The following is a 17,807-nucleotide window of genomic DNA, read 5'->3' on the forward strand; positions in this document are numbered from 1 at the left end:
TGCTGTCGAGTTTCAGTTGGAGTGCTTCTACTGTAAATCTTTTGTTTATATGATAACGTCACGTAGCATAAAAGTAACAGGCTTTAGTATATCGTTTTGTACGTGTCTATAAGGACATATTTGGGTAGTTAATGAAACAAAAATAACCCCTTCTTCTTGAAGAACAACAAATAGTTCAGTAGGATAATCCACCCAATCACGAACTGCCCCAGGGATATGCTAATTTACATGAAATTTACAAAGATTAAATCATTTTTTTAAAAGGCACTATATTCTTTTCTTCTTTATTCTTAGTAAAATAGGATGACAATCCAATCACTGCCAGCAATTTATTTAAAACGTTAATAAAAGTCATATATATGATTTTTAAGGGCATATTATTAGCTACTACAATGGACATTTTTATTTTTAAAAATGAATCAATCACAATGCAAGACCATTTAAATTGAACAACTAAAGGGAAAATGACGACCACTTATCGGACCCAAGATATATATTTCCTTCACACAAATATGTAATTTTAACCTGAGACTGAATTAAAATTATTTTGTATCAAGAATGTCTATTATTCTATCCTGAGAAAATCATAGCCTAGGGTTTTCACTCTTAAATGCCAAATTTGATCATCCTTGTGTGAGGGACCTTTGTCCCAAAACATAAAAAAAGCTTTTTTCATCTATTAAAAAGTCAAAAATATAAATGTGTAAAATATTATTTGGGGAAAAAATGAGAATAATTGTTACATTATTACATTACATTTCTACTCACTATAGTATTGTAGTGTAAAGGATAATTTCTGAATGATTTGTTTATTATTTTAAAATTTGTATTTATTTATTTAAAAAAAAAAACAGTTTTCTCTAAACTCTTGCACAGACTTTCACCCCGTGGAGATCCCCGGAACCGTTTAAACTCCTGCCTACTTTTATTTGACTTGAAACTCAACTACAACATATACTTGTCTTCCTTTCACATTTTTACTCTAAAATTCTCTCGTAGTTTCTAAGAGAAGAGGATCATAGTGTTTTTGAGCTGCTAGCCTCTCTGGCCTAGAGTCTGGAGCCAAAGACTAATAAACAACCCAAAACTTTATTTACAAAGTGAATATGATAATTTAGAGCTCAAAGTGAGTGCATGTATATTTGTTAATGTTGACAAAGTGAACATTACTGTCAAATTAAAATATTCAAACAAGCTGTGTAAAACAGTCAATGTTGCAAAAACCATGTGACTACAAAAACATTTTGTATGTTTAAGTCCACTTATGATACAGTCCTTCATAAAAGCTGTCAGCTGAAAAGTCATTCTCAAATATTAGCTCTGCATGTTAGCATATGATCCTGTCGATTCATATTGAAAATCATCTAGCTGTTTATTTTGTATTTTTGAACCTCCAAACAAAGAACAGCATTGTCCAATGTGAGACGCGAAACCAAAAGGCACCTCATATTCTGTTCAGTCAAATTCTCTGGAAATGTGTCCGCTCTGCTTGCGCCTTAATCCATCAATCCAACCTATTATAAGAGTCTTTTGACGGTTCAAGCATTAATCACTTTAGTGCTTTTAGGAGAAACGGTACAAAACGACAGATTAGGCAAAGATTAGGAAAATCCTCAAACGTAACCGGTGACGTCATACCCGGCTGCTGTGTTCTGCCGAGATGATTTCCTGGGATCCTGGGCGGGCTTATTGGAGTGGGTACTAGTGCTTGTATGGCTGTTAAGGGTCTGGTTCTTGTTGGTAAAGTTGGGGTTAGTGGTGGAATGCAGAGTAATTGGATGGTAAGGCATGGAAAGGAGCTGTCCGCGCGGGACTGTGCGGTCAGGGTAGGGGTAATGGCGTCTGGTTCCCCTGCTACCATCTAAATCATCACAACAGGATGCACTCAACAGCCCTCCACCAAGCATGGACAGGAGCGAAGAAGCCAAACCCACATACAGGCAGTCGCCAATCTCAAACTTAAGCCCGGCTGGCATGTTCTGCATGTAAAAGGTCTGCACCACCTCATGGGTCTTCCAAGACACGGGGATCAACGCCAAAAGCCCTGCCAGGAGAAACAGGGAACCACCTGCCCCAGCCACCTTGGTCTTGATCGAAGAGCCGTCCATGCAGACGGTGCACTGCATGCCGACGGTAGACACGGCACAGGCCATGACTGAGAAGATGGACGAGATGACCATCATGGCTCTGGCTGTTTGTAGATCAGTGGAGAGTCCCAGAAGGGTGTTGTAGGTCTCACACTGGAAAGCCCCAGTGCTCTGGTACACACACTCCATCCACAGACCTTTCATGCTGACCACCGCCGTCACGATGTTGGGGCCAACGTGTGCGGACGTCGCCCAATATGGCAGAAGAGTGGCTACCAGGGTCCCAAGCATGCCAAAAAGGCCAAAAAAGAAACCCATCAACTCCAGCGCTGCTATCGCCATGTCTTCCACTGAATGAACGTGTTCTCTAAAAGTCAGACACACTTCCGCTTGATCACTGTAAAGGAAAACAACTCACTTTAGCTTTTTAATTTAACTGTAGTGTTATTCAATATTACATTTAAAGTGAATCCATTTTAAATGTATAAAATTTAAACTTCATTTTATGTCTGTCCCTTCTCATATTTTGTATGAGAATGAACAACTTTTGCTATCCAACAGAAGACTTAAGAGTAGCATATGCTAGAATTAATAGATTTTGTTCATCACTCTGTAAAATTTATAAATCAGAATTGGGGATCTAAGTAAGCCTCAGGGTTCTGAAAAATAGAAAGGACTAAATCAATGCATTGCAGCCAGTTATGTATTTACATACTTATATGTTGTATTTGTTTTAAGTGGCGTTTATTGTATTACGTTTTGTTATTTGATGTGGATGTGTACGGATGTGAGACACTAAACGCTGTGAGATGGGAGATCATTTTTGGAAGACAATTCCATTAATAAAGTGAAATCTAATTGAATTTAATTACAAATGTGTCATTTCAAGTATATTTATATACATATATATATATATATATAGTAGATATACTTGTATGACATACAAGTTTCAATGCCTGTCAGAACATTCAGCAGAACACTTTTCAATTTCAAAGACAACAGAAGTAATTAAGATATCACATATAAAGTTGTACATAAGCCCTACTTTAAAAAGCACTCTTAAATTGCAAAAAACATTACATTCAAAACACACTTAAGTATATTCTTTTATTATTTCCATATCAAGTACTATTTTTAAAAGTATGCTAAAGTGTAATGTGAGTGTACTTACACTAAATATGGTAACGGGTGAGATGTTTCCAGTGGTTCTTAATTCACTCATGTGTGGATGTGTTCCCACAGTCCTTGTATTTGTGATCCTACCATCTCTGTTGTGCTGTAGCTATTAGAAGCTGCCCCTGGTCATGTACACACAGGCACCTCTGGAAAAGAGAAGTTAAATATTTACTCGTTACTCACCCCAAAACTGACCTTTTCTGCTTTCATCCCAAAAACAAGGCCACTGTGGAAAAGGACAATGTCAATCCTAGCATGTTAGTGTTATTTTTGTGTGTATATATACATGTGTATATATATATAGCATATGCTTTTATTTTTAAACAAAATCACACAATCAAGAGTGCTGGACCGCAGTAAATCATAATATTAGAATGACCACATGTGCCTATATTCTGGGGACAGTCCTGCTTTTTGGTGTCTTGTCTCATGAACTTTCCCTGTTTTACCACACATTTAAAACACACCTACCAATTCACAGCAAAAAAAAATGTTATAATTGTGAAAATTATAATAAGAAATACAATTAAAAATGTTACAAAATATATATTTGTTAAAGGCACAGTTTTGTCGCTAGATTTCACTTATTCAAAGCAATAGCAAAGGCGTAGCTTGATGTGAATAAGTGTGGAATCATGGGAGTTGACGTCTTCACCTCGACAGCCGATGGAAAACAATTTGTCTGGACTCGGGCAGAAATAATGTTCATGGATGAGATAATGTAATAATTTTTATTAACGTTACTGAGAGTGGGGCAGAGAGCCTGGGATATTTTATGTTGCTGTTTTATTATGCTTGTATGCTGCAGTCGGCCGCTGCCGCTCCTTTTGTTTTGTTCTTTATGTTTATCTTATGATTAAAGTTAAGTTTAAAGTTTAAAGAATAAGCTCCTTCTTCCCTGAACTTTGTTACACAATCTCTGTTACTTTAATTTCCTATTATCACTTTGAAGGTGCTTTGAAACAATCGATATTGTTAAAAGTGCTATAAATGAAGGTGACTTGACTTACATTTAGTCACTTAAATTCACGTTAAAGGTGCTCTAAGCGATGTTGGGTGACGTCACTTCTTGTTGACGTTCGAAGTATTGTCAAACAAAACGGAGGCTAGCTAGACCCTCCCTCCTCCTCAATCACGCATTAACCCCCCCAAACCCCACCCCCAAATCCTTCTTGTCTGTTATTTGCTGGAACAGTTTGTTATGTTTCGTGGTGCGGGTTAGCCCAGTTTGTTTTTGTTGCCGTTTGTGGAGCCTGGGGTGTCTGTAGAGACCGCGTTTTTTTACAGTGTGTTCAGGGGACAGGCAGCTAGCGAGGAGATGTTTGCTGTATATGACAAAAAATGTTTTGGCCTAAAAAACTTGTGACATCGTTTAAAGCACCTTAAATATTTAACTCTAATGAATCAGCAGCATTTGCTGAATTAGGCTACTACTCATACAGGTCACTTTATCTGTCGAATTAAAATTGTGGGGTAACAGCGCTATTTTACTCGCTCAAAACAATCGTACTAAAAATACGTTTTTGTGTGTAAAAAGTTATGTTAATGTTACTCTGTGCATTCGCTCGGTGGCTGGTATGAGACACTAAGCTAGTAGTTCCAGTAGATTCCAATAAGCTAGATCGATATTAGAATATAGTATTAATAAAGCTGGATGACTTGTTTTGCTAAATGGCATGCAATTAATTTAAAAATAAATTGTATAGTGGAGAAAATGCTGTACTGTTACTACAAATAAATATTTTTCTGATTATGCTATGTTAGCTACTAGCTGTCACGGTGTGTGTAGGCAGGAAGCACTAGGAGACGAGGAATAACTGCTAACAGGAATTTAATAAACAAAAACTCAGGAACTGCAACACTTACAACCATATAAACGCTATAACCGACCAGGAGTGAGGGAGAACACTGGGTTTACATACACAGAGAACAGATAGGGGAACAAGACACAGCTGGGGCAAATTAACTAGACACAGGTGACTAAACTGAGGACAAACGAGGAGCGGGAAAACTGAATAGGACTAAACCAAAACACTGAAGAAAAGGGGGAAACAAAGAGTCAAACTGTGACAGAACGCCCCCTCCCAAAAAGGCGCGACCTCGCGCCGTATAACATCAATGGGGTGGGGGGGTGGGCGCCCTGGAGGCTGAGGAGGGCGTGGTCTGGAGGAGGAAGCCTCCAGGGCGGAGCAGGACGTGCAGGCGGCCAGGGCGGAGCAAGACGTGCAGGCGGCCAGGGCGGAGCAGGACGTGCAGGCGGCCGTGCCGGTGAAGACCCTACGGGTGGCCGTGGCGGTGAGGACCCTTCGGGCGGCCGTGGCAGTGAAGGCCCCTCGGGTGACCGTGGCGGTGAGGGCCCTTCGGGCGGCCGTGGCGGTGAGGACCCTTCGGGCGGCCGTGGCGGTGAGGACCCCTCGGGCGGCCATGGTGGTAAGGACCCTTCGGGGGGGCCAAGGCGAGGGTCCTTGGCCCCTCCCAAAAAATGTAATGGGGAGAGTGACTGGGTCATGAAAATGTTCAGGACTGGACGGAACCAGCGGTGAAAGGGTCTCTGGGCTGGACGGAACCAGCGGTGAAAGGGTCTCTGGGCTGGACGGAACCAGCGGTGAAAGGGTCTCTGGGCTGGACGGAACCAGCGGTGAAAGGGTCTCTGGGCTGGACGGAACCAGCGGTGAAAGGGTCTCTGGGCTGGACGGAACCAGCGGTGAAAGGGTCTCTGGGCTGGACGGAGCCAGCGGTAATGGGTTCGCGGGACTGGACGGCACCAGCGGTGAAAAAGTCTCTGGGCTGGACGGCGCCAGCGGTGAAAAGGGCTCTGGGCTGCACGGCGTCAGCGGGGAAGAAGGCTCTGTGCTGGACGGGACCAGCGGGGAAGGCGGCTCTGTGCTGGACGGGACCAGCGGGGAAGGCTCTGTGCTGGACGGGACCAGCGGGGAAGGCTCTGTGCTGGACGGGACCAGCGGGGAAGGCTCTGTGCTGGACGGGACCAGCGGGGAAGGCTCTGTGCCGGACGGGACCAGCGGGGAAGGCTCTGTGCCGGACGGGACCAGCGGGGAAGGCTCTGTGCCGGACGGGACCAGCGGTGAAGGCTCTGTGCCGGACGGGACCAGCGGTGAAAGGGTCTCTGGGCTGGACGGGACCAGCGGTGAAAGGGTCTCTGGGCTGGACGGAACCAGCGGTGAAAGGGTCTCTGGGCTGGACGGAACCAGCGGTGAAAGGGTCTCTGGGCTGGACGGAACCAGCGGTGAAAGGGTCTCTGGGCTGGACGGAACCAGCGGTAATGGGTTCGCGAGACTGGACGGCGCCAGCGGTGAAAAAGTCTCTAGGCTGGACGGCGCCAGCGGTGAAAAGGGCTCTGGGCTGCACAGCGTCAGCGGGGAAGAAGGCTCTGTGCTGGACGGGACCAGCGGGGAAGGCGGCTCTGTGCTGGACGGGACCAGCGGGGAAGGCTCTGTGCTGGACGGGACCAGCGGGGAAGGCTCTGTGCTGGACGGGACCAGCGGGGAAGGCTCTGTGCTGGACGGGACCAGCGGGGAAAGGGTCTCTGGGCTGGACGGAACCAGCGGTGAAAGGATCTCTGGGCTGGACGGAACCAGCGGTGAAAGGATCTCTGGGCTGGACGGAGCCAGCGGTAATGGGTTCGCGGGACTGGACGGCGCCAGCGGTGAAAAAGTCTCTAGGCTGGACGGCGCCAGCGGTGAAAAGGGCTCTGGGCTGCACGGCGTCAGCGGGGAAGGCGGCTCTGTGCTGGACGGGGCCAGCGGGGAAGGCTCTGTGCTGGTCGGGACCAGCGGGGAAGGCTCTGTGCCGGACGGGACCAGCGGGGAAGGCTCTGTGCCGGACGGGACCTGCGGGGAAGGCTCTGTGCCGGACGGGACCAGCGGGGAAGGCTCTGTGCCGGACGGGACCAGCGGGGAAGGCTCTGTGCCGGACGGGACCAGCGGGGAAGGCTCTGTGCCGGACGGGACCAGCGGGGAAGGCTCTGTGCCGGACGGGACCAGCGGGGAAGGCTCTGTGCCGGACGGGACCAGCGGGGAAGGCTCTGTGCCGGACGGGACCAGCGGGGAAGGCTCTGTGCCGGACGGGATCAGCGGTGAAGGCTCTGTGCCGGACGGGACCAGCGGTGAAGGCTCTGTGCCGGACGGGACCAGCGGTGAAGGCTCTGTGCCGGACGGGACCAGCGGTGAAGGCTCTGTGCCGGACGGGACCAGCGGTGAAGACTTAGGGCCGGGCTGGATCAGCGATGATGGCTCGGGGCCGGTCGGGACCAGCAGTGAAGACTTGGGGCTGACTGGGACCAGCAGTGAAGACTTGGGGCTGACTGGGACCAGCAGTGAAGACTTGGGGCTGGGTTGGATCAGCGATGATGACTCGGGGCTGGCTGGGATCAGCGGCGGAAGCTCTGTGTCCCAGTCAATAAGCGAATCCTCCTCTTCAAGCACTACCAAGATCCCCACTGGTACGGTGGGTATGGCGCGATGCATAAGCTCGGGACTGGACGGGACCAGCGGCGCAGGTTCGGAGCTGGATGGGACCCGCGATGAATGCTCGGCCATCTTGGGTGAAGCGGGGGACACGGAGCTCTTGGAGAGGTATGTAGAAGATTCCGGATCGATGTGAACTGGGCCTACATACTTCCGGATAGGGACTGAATGATGATTTTGACTAGCTTCTGCATAGTCAACGAGGAAATCAGAGTCATGTAATTCAAGGACATAATTAATAAAGTCCGGGACAGACTTATAACAATCATCAACGGAGATGAGACGGAATAAATTATCATCATCCAGTCCAATCCGGAAACAGGCATTAATTGTGGAATTACCCCAGTTCACTAGATGGGAAACATCCAGGAACTCCTCAACATACCTCTCCAAAGAACGGCCATTCTGCTGAATGGTGGCGAGCTTGTCTTCAGCCATCACGTTCATCTTTTTGGTCGGTTATTCTGTCACGGTGTGTGTAGGCAGGAAGCACTAGGAGACGAGGAATAACTGCTAACAGGAATTTAATATACAAAAACTCAGGAACTGCAACACTTACAACCATATAAACGCAATAACCGACCAGGAGTGAGGGAGAACACTGGGTTAACATACACAGAGAACAGATAGGGGAACAAGACACAGCTGGGGCAAATTAACTAGACACAGGTGACTAAACTGAGGACAAACGAGGAGCGGGAAAACTGAATAGGACTAAACCAAAACACTGAAGAAAAGGGGGAAACAAAGAGTCAAACTGTGACACTAGCATTGTCTCAAACATGTTACTCTTGGTAAATCAAGAAAACAAGAGATTCACAGATGAACGGTGTTGAGCTATATAACAATAGCCGCGTTTCCATTACCCTTCAAATTGCGCAAATTGAAATTGCAAATTAAAAATACGCCCAATGGAAACACGTCCATTTTGCAAAATCTCCCATATATCACATACAAATTTTTACACTTGCATGAGGTGGTTTCTCAGGCAATTCGAAAAAATACTATTTTGCAAAACGTTTTTTCCGCATTTACAGGTCACCTGACGTCATTCTTCACATGATCATGCTTTAAAGATGTGTAAAGAAAGATGTATGTTTGGACAGAAGACGAGACAGAGTTCTTTGTTAAACTATTCATTAACTATTCTTTATTAAAGGGTTAGTTCACCCAAAAATGAAAATTAAGTCATTAATTACTCACCCCCATATTGTACCAACCCCGTAAGACCTTCGTTCATCTTCGGAACACAAATGAAGATATTTTTGATTAAATCTGAGAGGTGGATCACTGCTACATAGGCTGCCAGAGGGAATGAAACTTGACGGCCCAGAAAGTCATTAAAGAAAATGTTTAAATATTCCATGTGCCTACAGTGGCTCAACTATAAGTTTATCAAGCGACGAGAATACTTTTTTCCCGAAAAAAAAAACATAATAACGACTTTATTCGACTATTCCTTTTCTTCCTTGTGGGCCTGAGACGAGAGTTCAAGAGATTTCCACGACGCATGCGCGAGAACTGAGAAGAGAACGTTCTTCTTCTAATACTTCTTGTTCAGTTCTCGCGCATGCGTTGTGGAAATCTCTTGAACTCTCGTCTCAGGCCCACAAGGAATGAAAAGGAATAGTCGAATAAAGTCGTTATTATGTTTTTTTTTCCGGGAAAAAAGTAGTCTCGTCGCTTGATAAACTTATAGTTGAGCCACTGTAGGCACATGGAATATTTAAACATGTTCTTTAATGACTTTCTGGGCCGTTAAGTTTCATTCCCTCTGGCAGCCTATGTAGCAGTGATCCACCTCTCAGATTTAATCAAAAATATCTTCATTTGTGTTCCGAAGATGAACGAAGGTCTTACGGGGTTGGTACAGCATGGGGGTGAGTAATTAATGACTTAATTTTCATTTTTGGGTGAACTAACCCTTTAACTATTCATCCAGAAATTCTGAATCCACAGTTCCTCTGTGAAATCGCGTACTATTGTATGGCGTTATTTTTTAGTCAAAAGTTATGAGCGTGTAAGACATGCTCACGAGCACATTATGTTATTTCACAGGCGCAAAAATGAACCTTCAGCTGGCATGATAAAAGTACTCGCGCACAAATTCAACAACCGAGAGGTGTACAGGTAGCTGCGAGCGAGCGCCTGGCATACTCTCATAGGTTAACTCTGCTTGTACAGTGGAATCCTGCTCGCGCGCAGCGGGCTTCTGCTCGCGGAGTGCTGTTTTGCTCGCGCAGTGGATTCCTGCTCGCTCAGCTGATTTCTGCTCCCTCGAGTCTACATGACTTTTGACAATTTGGGGGCGGAACCAAGGAGGGCACTGACCCTCTTATGATTGGTCACTTTCATCGTAATCGCAACCACAGGGACATCTTTGTACCTTGATGGACAGCTCTCATTACAGGAAGTCAGAGTCAAAGGATCTGACGGAGTTTTTTTTTTTTAGTTTAAAAAAAAAAAAAGAATTTAAACTGTATATAAAATCCTTAAAAGCTTTGAAAGGTCCTAAAGCACAAAAAATATATGATACCCTAAAACAGTGGTTCCCAACAGGGGGGTCGCGGCCCACAAGGGGGCCTCAGCGAGCTCTGTGGGGGGTCGCGTCATATTTTGAAAAGTTTGGAGCAATGAGCATTAAATAAAAGTCCTTAACTTTTTCCTGTTCAAAATTTATATAATGAGCGAGTTCATCATGAATCTATCAATCCGTGTTTTTGTCTTATCCTGAACCACTATGGTACACCTATAATAAGTGTTTACATTGGGACTATTTTACACTGGTTCGGATCGCTGCCGCTGCGGAGTAGCCCAGTACCTGCGTGACTCGTCATAGACGTACACAGAGAGAAGTAGTTCCGGCTACAATGTTCTTCCGAAAGACGCATTATTCTGTTAATAAACGCAAGTTTATTATAGCTCGCTAAAGCGCCAAAAACGTAAAAAATAAAGCCTCACATTGATAAAGCCTCACAAATAACTTGCAAGTATTGAGGCCCCAGACAGCAGTCATTTAATAATAGCCTATATTCTTTCTTTTTTTACCTACACACCAGTGGGAATATTTTTAGGTTTTGCATTTCAATTTTGCATTGCAGTTTTTAAATTACAACAGGCCTACTGATGTTTTTGTTATTGTATTTTCAATAATATAAGCTATTATTTGTACATAAACATATCTGGTTATAGTAAATATACCATTTGTTTGAAAACAACATATTTTGTCATCCTTGCTGCAAGCTTACAAGAGCGATAATATCATTAAATGTGAAGGGGGGCCCTAAAATATTTTTTTGGGAAAAAGGGGGTCTCAGACCAAAAAAGGTTGGGAACCACTGCCCTAAAACACTTCCCAACTAAGATAAATGGATGAACAAAGACTGAATTCTCCCCTTATGTCATGTTATATTATAATTCCTTACCGTTTATTTATTAAAATGTTTATTTTGCTTACAAATATCCTTATTTTTGTACTAAGACTACATTTATATTCTTGTTGTATTAAGAGCTGCTCCCTCTGACTATATTGTCCTTGTATCCTATTCTAAAGAAAAGGAAGTTATGCAGCCATGTTTGTCTGTAAATCTTGATATTTCAATAAAAATAATAAAAACTCCGTCAGATACTTTGACTCCGTGCTTCCTGTAATGAGAGCTGTCAATCAAAGTACAAAGATGTCCCTGTGGTTGTGATTACGATTAAAGTGACCAATCATAAGAGGGTCAGTGCCCTCCTTGGTTCCGCCCCCAAATTGTCAAAAGTCATGTAGACTCGAGGGAGCAGAAATCAGCTGAGCGAGCAGGAATCCACTGCGCGAGCAAAACAGCACTCCGCGAGCAGAAGCCCGCTGCGCGCGAGCAGGATTCCACTGTACAAGCAGAGTTAACCTATGAGAGTATGCCAGGCGCTCGCTCGCAGCTACCTGTACACCTCTCGGTTGTTGAATTTGTGCGCGAGTACTTTTATCATGCCAGCTGAAGGTTCATTTTTGCGCGTGTGAAATAACATAATGTGCTCGTGAGCATGTCTTACACGCTCATAACTTTTGACTAAAAAATAACGCCATACTATAGTCCTCCCAGAAACACTTCATACGCTGCCGCTCCCAAATATAAGGGGCTTTTCTTTCCATTAATGCTTGGATATCACGCCTACGTCTCCTTCGATTAAAAATAATTGCTAGAGCAGTCACTGTGGGGGTTGCGATATATGTAACATACCAACATCGTTCGCCATGATTTTTGGAATGACTTATCAGGAGAGGGAAAAATTAAGTTTTAGTCGCATAACATCGGTTAATGGAAACGCTGTCATTTTGCAATCGTATTTTATCAACATTTAGAAAATATTGCAAAAGTTTTGCTCAAATCTGTAATGGAAACGCAGCTAATGGTTTGTTTTCTGTCGCTTAAAGGGTATCCAAATAGTTCCTCACCTGTCAAATAAAATGCATTATATATTAGGGCGTCTTTGGTATTTCCATGGTTACTAAGGAAGTAAAACCGGAAATCAAGGGTAGCGCGGATATGATGTCATTGATAGATGACGCAATGACACGGACCATTACACCGGTAAAAATAGCTGATTTCACAGGATTTAAACATTGCTGGGAAAATGTAAGGGCACAAGTCAACAAAATATATAACATTATTTTAGTGGTTTTGCAATATTTATCCAAAAATCGTACATATTAGGTGCGTTCCAATTTGCATTCTCTGTGCAATATTCTATGCCGTTTTGTAGCATAAAGTGTGAGAAGTGTGTTCACAGTTCACACAACAAATTACAAAAAGAAAATGTGCACTTTAAATACTCAGATGATTTAACCTGAAGAAAGGGAAAAAACAAATGTGTCCCAACTTGCATACTATCTGTCCTAAATATTCAAAATTACAATTAGTGTGTCCCAAATTATAGTATGTTGAAAAGATTATACCAAAGATGCCCGGTTGTTATACTTTTTGAGTCTGAAGCGCAGATTTATGCACACTCGAACTGTCTCATTTCCAAGGATGTCTTCAGCTTTGTCAGCCGCATACATCAGGCTGCTCCATTTCAGTAACCTGACCACTACATTTCTACCTTTCACACAGCGCGTTGATCCCGGGAAATAGCCGGGAAATAGCCGGGAAATTGCCAGAACGCCTTCTGTGTGAACGCAAACACGACCCGGGCTTAAGTATACTTCTAGGTAAATAATAATAATAAACAAAATAATAATAAAAAAATAAAATAAGAATAATTTTGCCCATAGTGCAGATCCATACACACTTCAATGGTTAAAATTGGCCACAACCCATTGCTCGTTTGACAAAGATTCGATTAGAACAACAAACATGAGTAACGTTAAAACGTGTTAAAAAATCTACAAACATTACGGATGTGCGAGACCGACGGTTAAGAGAGTTGTTTAGATAAAGGGGTTTGAATGATCAATAATCAAAAAGATATTAAATATTATCCACATTATATTTGATCTGCAACAGCATTGTGAACTTTTGTAAAGATACGCTTGGTCATTAACTTTTAAATGTACAAATTTCAAACACATGAGCAGTCTCCGCATGAAAGACACACGACTGGCAGATAAACTTGCTCTCCGAAACGGTAGGGAAAATTAAATTAAATTGAATGTGGATGATTTTACCTGTGACAGGTTAACTGACAGGGCAGTTTAAACTGTGACAGGATTCAGTGACTGATGACCTAGAGCAGTCCGTTATGACGAAGTAGCCTATCCAAAGCAAGCCTACTCTTTCTGCTACACACTCAAAAGTATGTAGCCTACTTTTTCTTCACAAAAACAGTACATTCTTTTAGTACATTGTAACGTTATAATTAAACGAATTGGGACGCAGCAGAAGTGTGGAATGTTGGACACGTCATGCACTCGAAGACAGTCACAGCTTTAACTACAAACTTAACCAACCCTATAAAGTACACTACGTTACACGGCTGAGTAGGCCTACATCGCTTTTGCTATTACTATTTTTCCTAGTATGGTTTTTGGGGAATTGCATTAAACCCAGCTAGTGTCAGTTAAACTCGCAAACAATTTAATAATAAAAATGGTATGGAACCCCCCCACCAAAAAAAACAACAAAAAAATGTTCCCGTTCTTATTTATTGAGATTTCAATGTGATTTTGACCACTGAACTAATTTAGTCTCCATTTCAGAAATGTCGTCCATCACGACAGCAGGACTGCTAGTGTGGATCATGCTTTTATTTTATACTACTGTTCAATAAACAATACGTTAATATTGAGTAACTTACATTGTACAATAATGTCCGTTATGTCGTCTATTTTTCTCCGCCAAAGGAGATCCGAGGAGCACAACTGAGTCACGGCGTTTCTAAATGAATCAGTGGACGAATCGTTTTAGAATGAATGAATGATTCAATTATCATAATACACACATAAAAAGACTTGGCGCCACCTACTGGTGACCAATCAAATTCAATGACTGGAACTAGCGTACCTTACTGTGTAAACTTGTATAAAACAAACTACTTGTTTTTAATTAAACCAAAAAGACAGCATACTATTAAAGCAAAAAAGAAAGTGTGATTATTAAAATAAGTTAAAACTCAATAGTGCATTTTAATAAATTAGTACATAATATTATCTTGTAGCCTACAAGTATGAGCCAAACGATTACACACGTTATCAGTGTATAGACCAAAATCTTGTGAAACATCACTTATTTGGCACATGGCAAGCACAAAGTGAAAAACAAGTTTGATTCATTATGCTGTCTAATAAAGAACATTTGAATTTAATAGACAACAAACAATTGCACAATTTATATAATAAAATATACTTAAGCGTAGCCTACCTGTTTAATTATGTCGTCAATACAAATAGTCTGTACCTTTGCAGAAATATAGGCTATCACAGAGCAGTGTGTGTGTGTGTGTGTGTGTGTGTGTGTGTGTGTGTGTGTGTGTGTGTGTGTGTGTGTGTGTGTGTGTGTGTGTGTGTGTGTGTGTGTGCATACTGTACACAGTTTGAACCGGTTTCAACTGACCCCTTGACTCAATCTCAGTTAAATCACCTCACTGTAATGAGATTATACCAATAATCCAGCCTCTTACTGGAGGGTTAACCACAAACCAGAAAAAAACAATAGAAGCTTGTGACAGGGCATTTTTGCCCATTTATGCCACTAAATTATTGTCTTCACATTATACCTTTGTGGTACTGCACTGAATAATTAAATAAAATATACAACATAATTTGACTGGAATTCGGCATAACACCTCAAATCTTCACTGGTTCACAATAAGGTCTCAGGAGTGAGATGTACAGTGTTCAAAGTCCGGCCCGACTTTTTGAAACCTTCACCGTTCACCCATTTTCTTACAACATTAAACACAAAGCCAACTCGTCAAACTACATTCACAAAACCCCTTTCTTTTCAGGCAAAATCAAACGATCGCCTCAAAACCATTTTCACCTAAGGGTGCTCCAGTCAGGATTTTTGGGGCTGATCACAGATTACTGGAAGCAGTATTTGTCAATACAGTCACCTATGATCACAGAGATAAATAATACTATTCTTAACAACAATGTATTTTAAGTAGGCCCCTACCTATTTAAAAAGATTAAGAGATGACGAAGTATCATGAAAATGACAACTCTTTATTTATTGGCAAGCAACATGTGCAACATTTTCCATTCTCTCTTTTATGCCTGGCTCACACTAGAGGAGTTTTAAAATCCTAACCGATTTTGAAATCTGGTTGCACGCCACACTTTAGGAGAAACTTTGCAGATTTTCTACCCTCAAATCTTAAACATGCTCACACTACAAGATTTGAAAATCGTGGCGCATCACACACTACACAATGTTAATAAGATTATCATGCCAGATATGATTCCACCATGATAACGTGATCTCACGCAACAGATCGGAAGCGGAAAAGTGGATGTAAACTAAATAGCCTATCCGTCCTTCAGATCAAGTCATATATGGAAAAGGTTGCCGTGACCAAGGAAAGTGAAATCTTTAAAAAAAAAATCATCCTTTTAACCTTTAAGGATATTTCTAATGAATGGCGTAATCTCTTTGAGGTGACGCATCAGCTTCAGTGTTGCCTTGCCCATGTGCCGGAATGGGCAGCTGAGCCTTATAAAGTGGAGATCAAAGTTAAAATTAAATATAAAAATATTTTTAATTACTTGTTTCATTACATATATATTAGAATGAATCCGAATTTATTTGTTAATTCAACGGAAATGTATGACTCACTCAAAGGCAGTCTCTTGCCGCCACCTAGTGGCCTAACTGTGTAACTGGACTGAGTGACAGCCTGTCTATTTGTTCGGTTCACATGACGTCACTGTAGCTTTGCGCAGCCATCTTGACGACCGGCGGTCTCAGTAATGCCTGCAATATGTTGTGCAGTTGGCTGCAACAACAGCCGAAAGAGGAACCCCGAACTGGTATTTTATTCTATACCAAAAGAAAAGGATAGAAGAAATGTCTCATATTGTATGAATGTCTAATATTGTATCATGTCTCATCTTTCTTTGCGCACACACCCGAGCCGAAGCGTGCAGCCATAGACTCCTATACAGCGCGCGAGTAATGAATTGAGCTCTGTTTCAGAGACACGAGGAAAACAAAGCATGCAAATGGAAATTATCGCGGCCGGAAAAATTATCGAGCTCATTTTTTTATCGTGCGATTAATTGATTTATTGACTATCGCGACAGGGCTAATCCAGATTAATGACAGCTAGCCGTGAGCCGTGGCTAACAGCTGGCAAGCTACCAGCTGAGCCACTTAGCTAGCAAACAACTCGCTACCTAGTCAGAGCAAACTACCACCAAAATCATACATATGATTTTTTATATAATACCAACATTTCCCATGATTAAATATAAATCCTTTGTGGCCAGGTGCCGCACTTTTACGTTTGTAACCCATCCAGCAACAGCATATTGATACCCGTATGTACTCTTTGAACGCCTTCAAACGATCCCCACTGTATGGGGAGGGGTTATGCACAAGGTAAATATATATATCATGGAAGGCAAATTGGGGCAAGTCTGGGGCAGATGAAAAAGGACAAAAGAAAACTGGGGGTAACAAATAAGGATCGGAGCCTAAAATTAAAATTTTATCCATCTATCTCTATCTTTGTCCCTCATTCAAATGGGCAGTTTGGGTGGCGCCGGGCGAGATCAATATGGCAGCGTTCTATTTCTAGTGACGTAGGTGGCATCTGTGAATAACACGCAGAGACGAGCAATGATGATACTGGTGAAATATCAGCAGTAAGCCTCTCGTTAGGTGAGATTCCAGGATCGTAACTAACTGTTATTTAACAATGATCTAACAAGCTTAGTGTCAGGTTTATGTTCTGTTATATTATGTGGACCCTTATTTTGACACTGTATCTTCTGTTTACTCCACTTTCTTTTGTTTCGGTTTCATTACTGAACATGTATTAGTCTTCGTGCCTAGTGACAACAGTGTAACACTTTTTTATTTTGCAATAAATAAATAAAGATAATACCGTATATGCTTTTTTTTTACAGTCTATGCGCATTTCACGCTGATGAGTCTCTCAAAATTACTTCAATGGAATTCCTTCACCACGACAGCCCTACTTGTTTCTTATTGGCTATTGTGACAGTACTGACCTAATCACAATGTTGCTCATCCCGATAAATATCAAACATGTTTGATATGATCGGGGCGAGCCCGATTTGTGTGAGAGCAGATTGGGAGGTGCAAGATTCGATCTTTGAAGGCCTCACATTACCAGATAATCTGCGCCGAACATCGGAACCGATCGAGGTCCTGACAAGATATTTTCTCAGATTCTTGGGAGGGGGAAATCGGGCATAAATCTGCCTAAAACTCCTGTAGTGTGCGCCAGGCATTAGAGGTGATTAGGAACAGCTTAGAGCTTAACAAATAGCATTCCTGTGAAATAAAAAAAAAGATTTAAAAAATTCACTATATTAGTGTAGAGCTTGAATTTTTAAAAAGACAACAAAACAGTCAGTAATAGAATAAGAACAAATGAAAAATGTAAGCTA

The 17,807-nt window shown here is 42.4% G+C and overlaps 1 protein-coding gene across 1 annotated transcript; it reads right to left on the reverse strand.

Moving 5' to 3' along the window:
- Positions 1-1,073: 1,073 nt before the first annotated feature.
- Positions 1,074-14,130, reverse strand: cldn2 (claudin 2). Its single transcript, XM_077197261.1, has 3 exons — positions 14,027-14,130; positions 3,259-3,409; positions 1,074-2,484 (listed from the first exon to the last, which is right to left on the reverse strand). Exon 3 carries the CDS (start codon positions 2,427-2,429, stop codon positions 1,614-1,616), a length of 816 nt encoding a protein of 271 aa, XP_077053376.1. The 5' UTR covers positions 2,430-2,484; positions 3,259-3,409; positions 14,027-14,130; the 3' UTR covers positions 1,074-1,613.
- Positions 14,131-17,807: the final 3,677 nt, after the last annotated feature.

This window comes from Siphateles boraxobius, unplaced genomic scaffold, assembly GCF_051911475.1.
Source record: "Siphateles boraxobius isolate OS27281-9 unplaced genomic scaffold, OSU_SipBor_1 11, whole genome shotgun sequence".
NCBI lineage: Eukaryota > Metazoa > Chordata > Actinopteri > Cypriniformes > Leuciscidae > Siphateles > Siphateles boraxobius.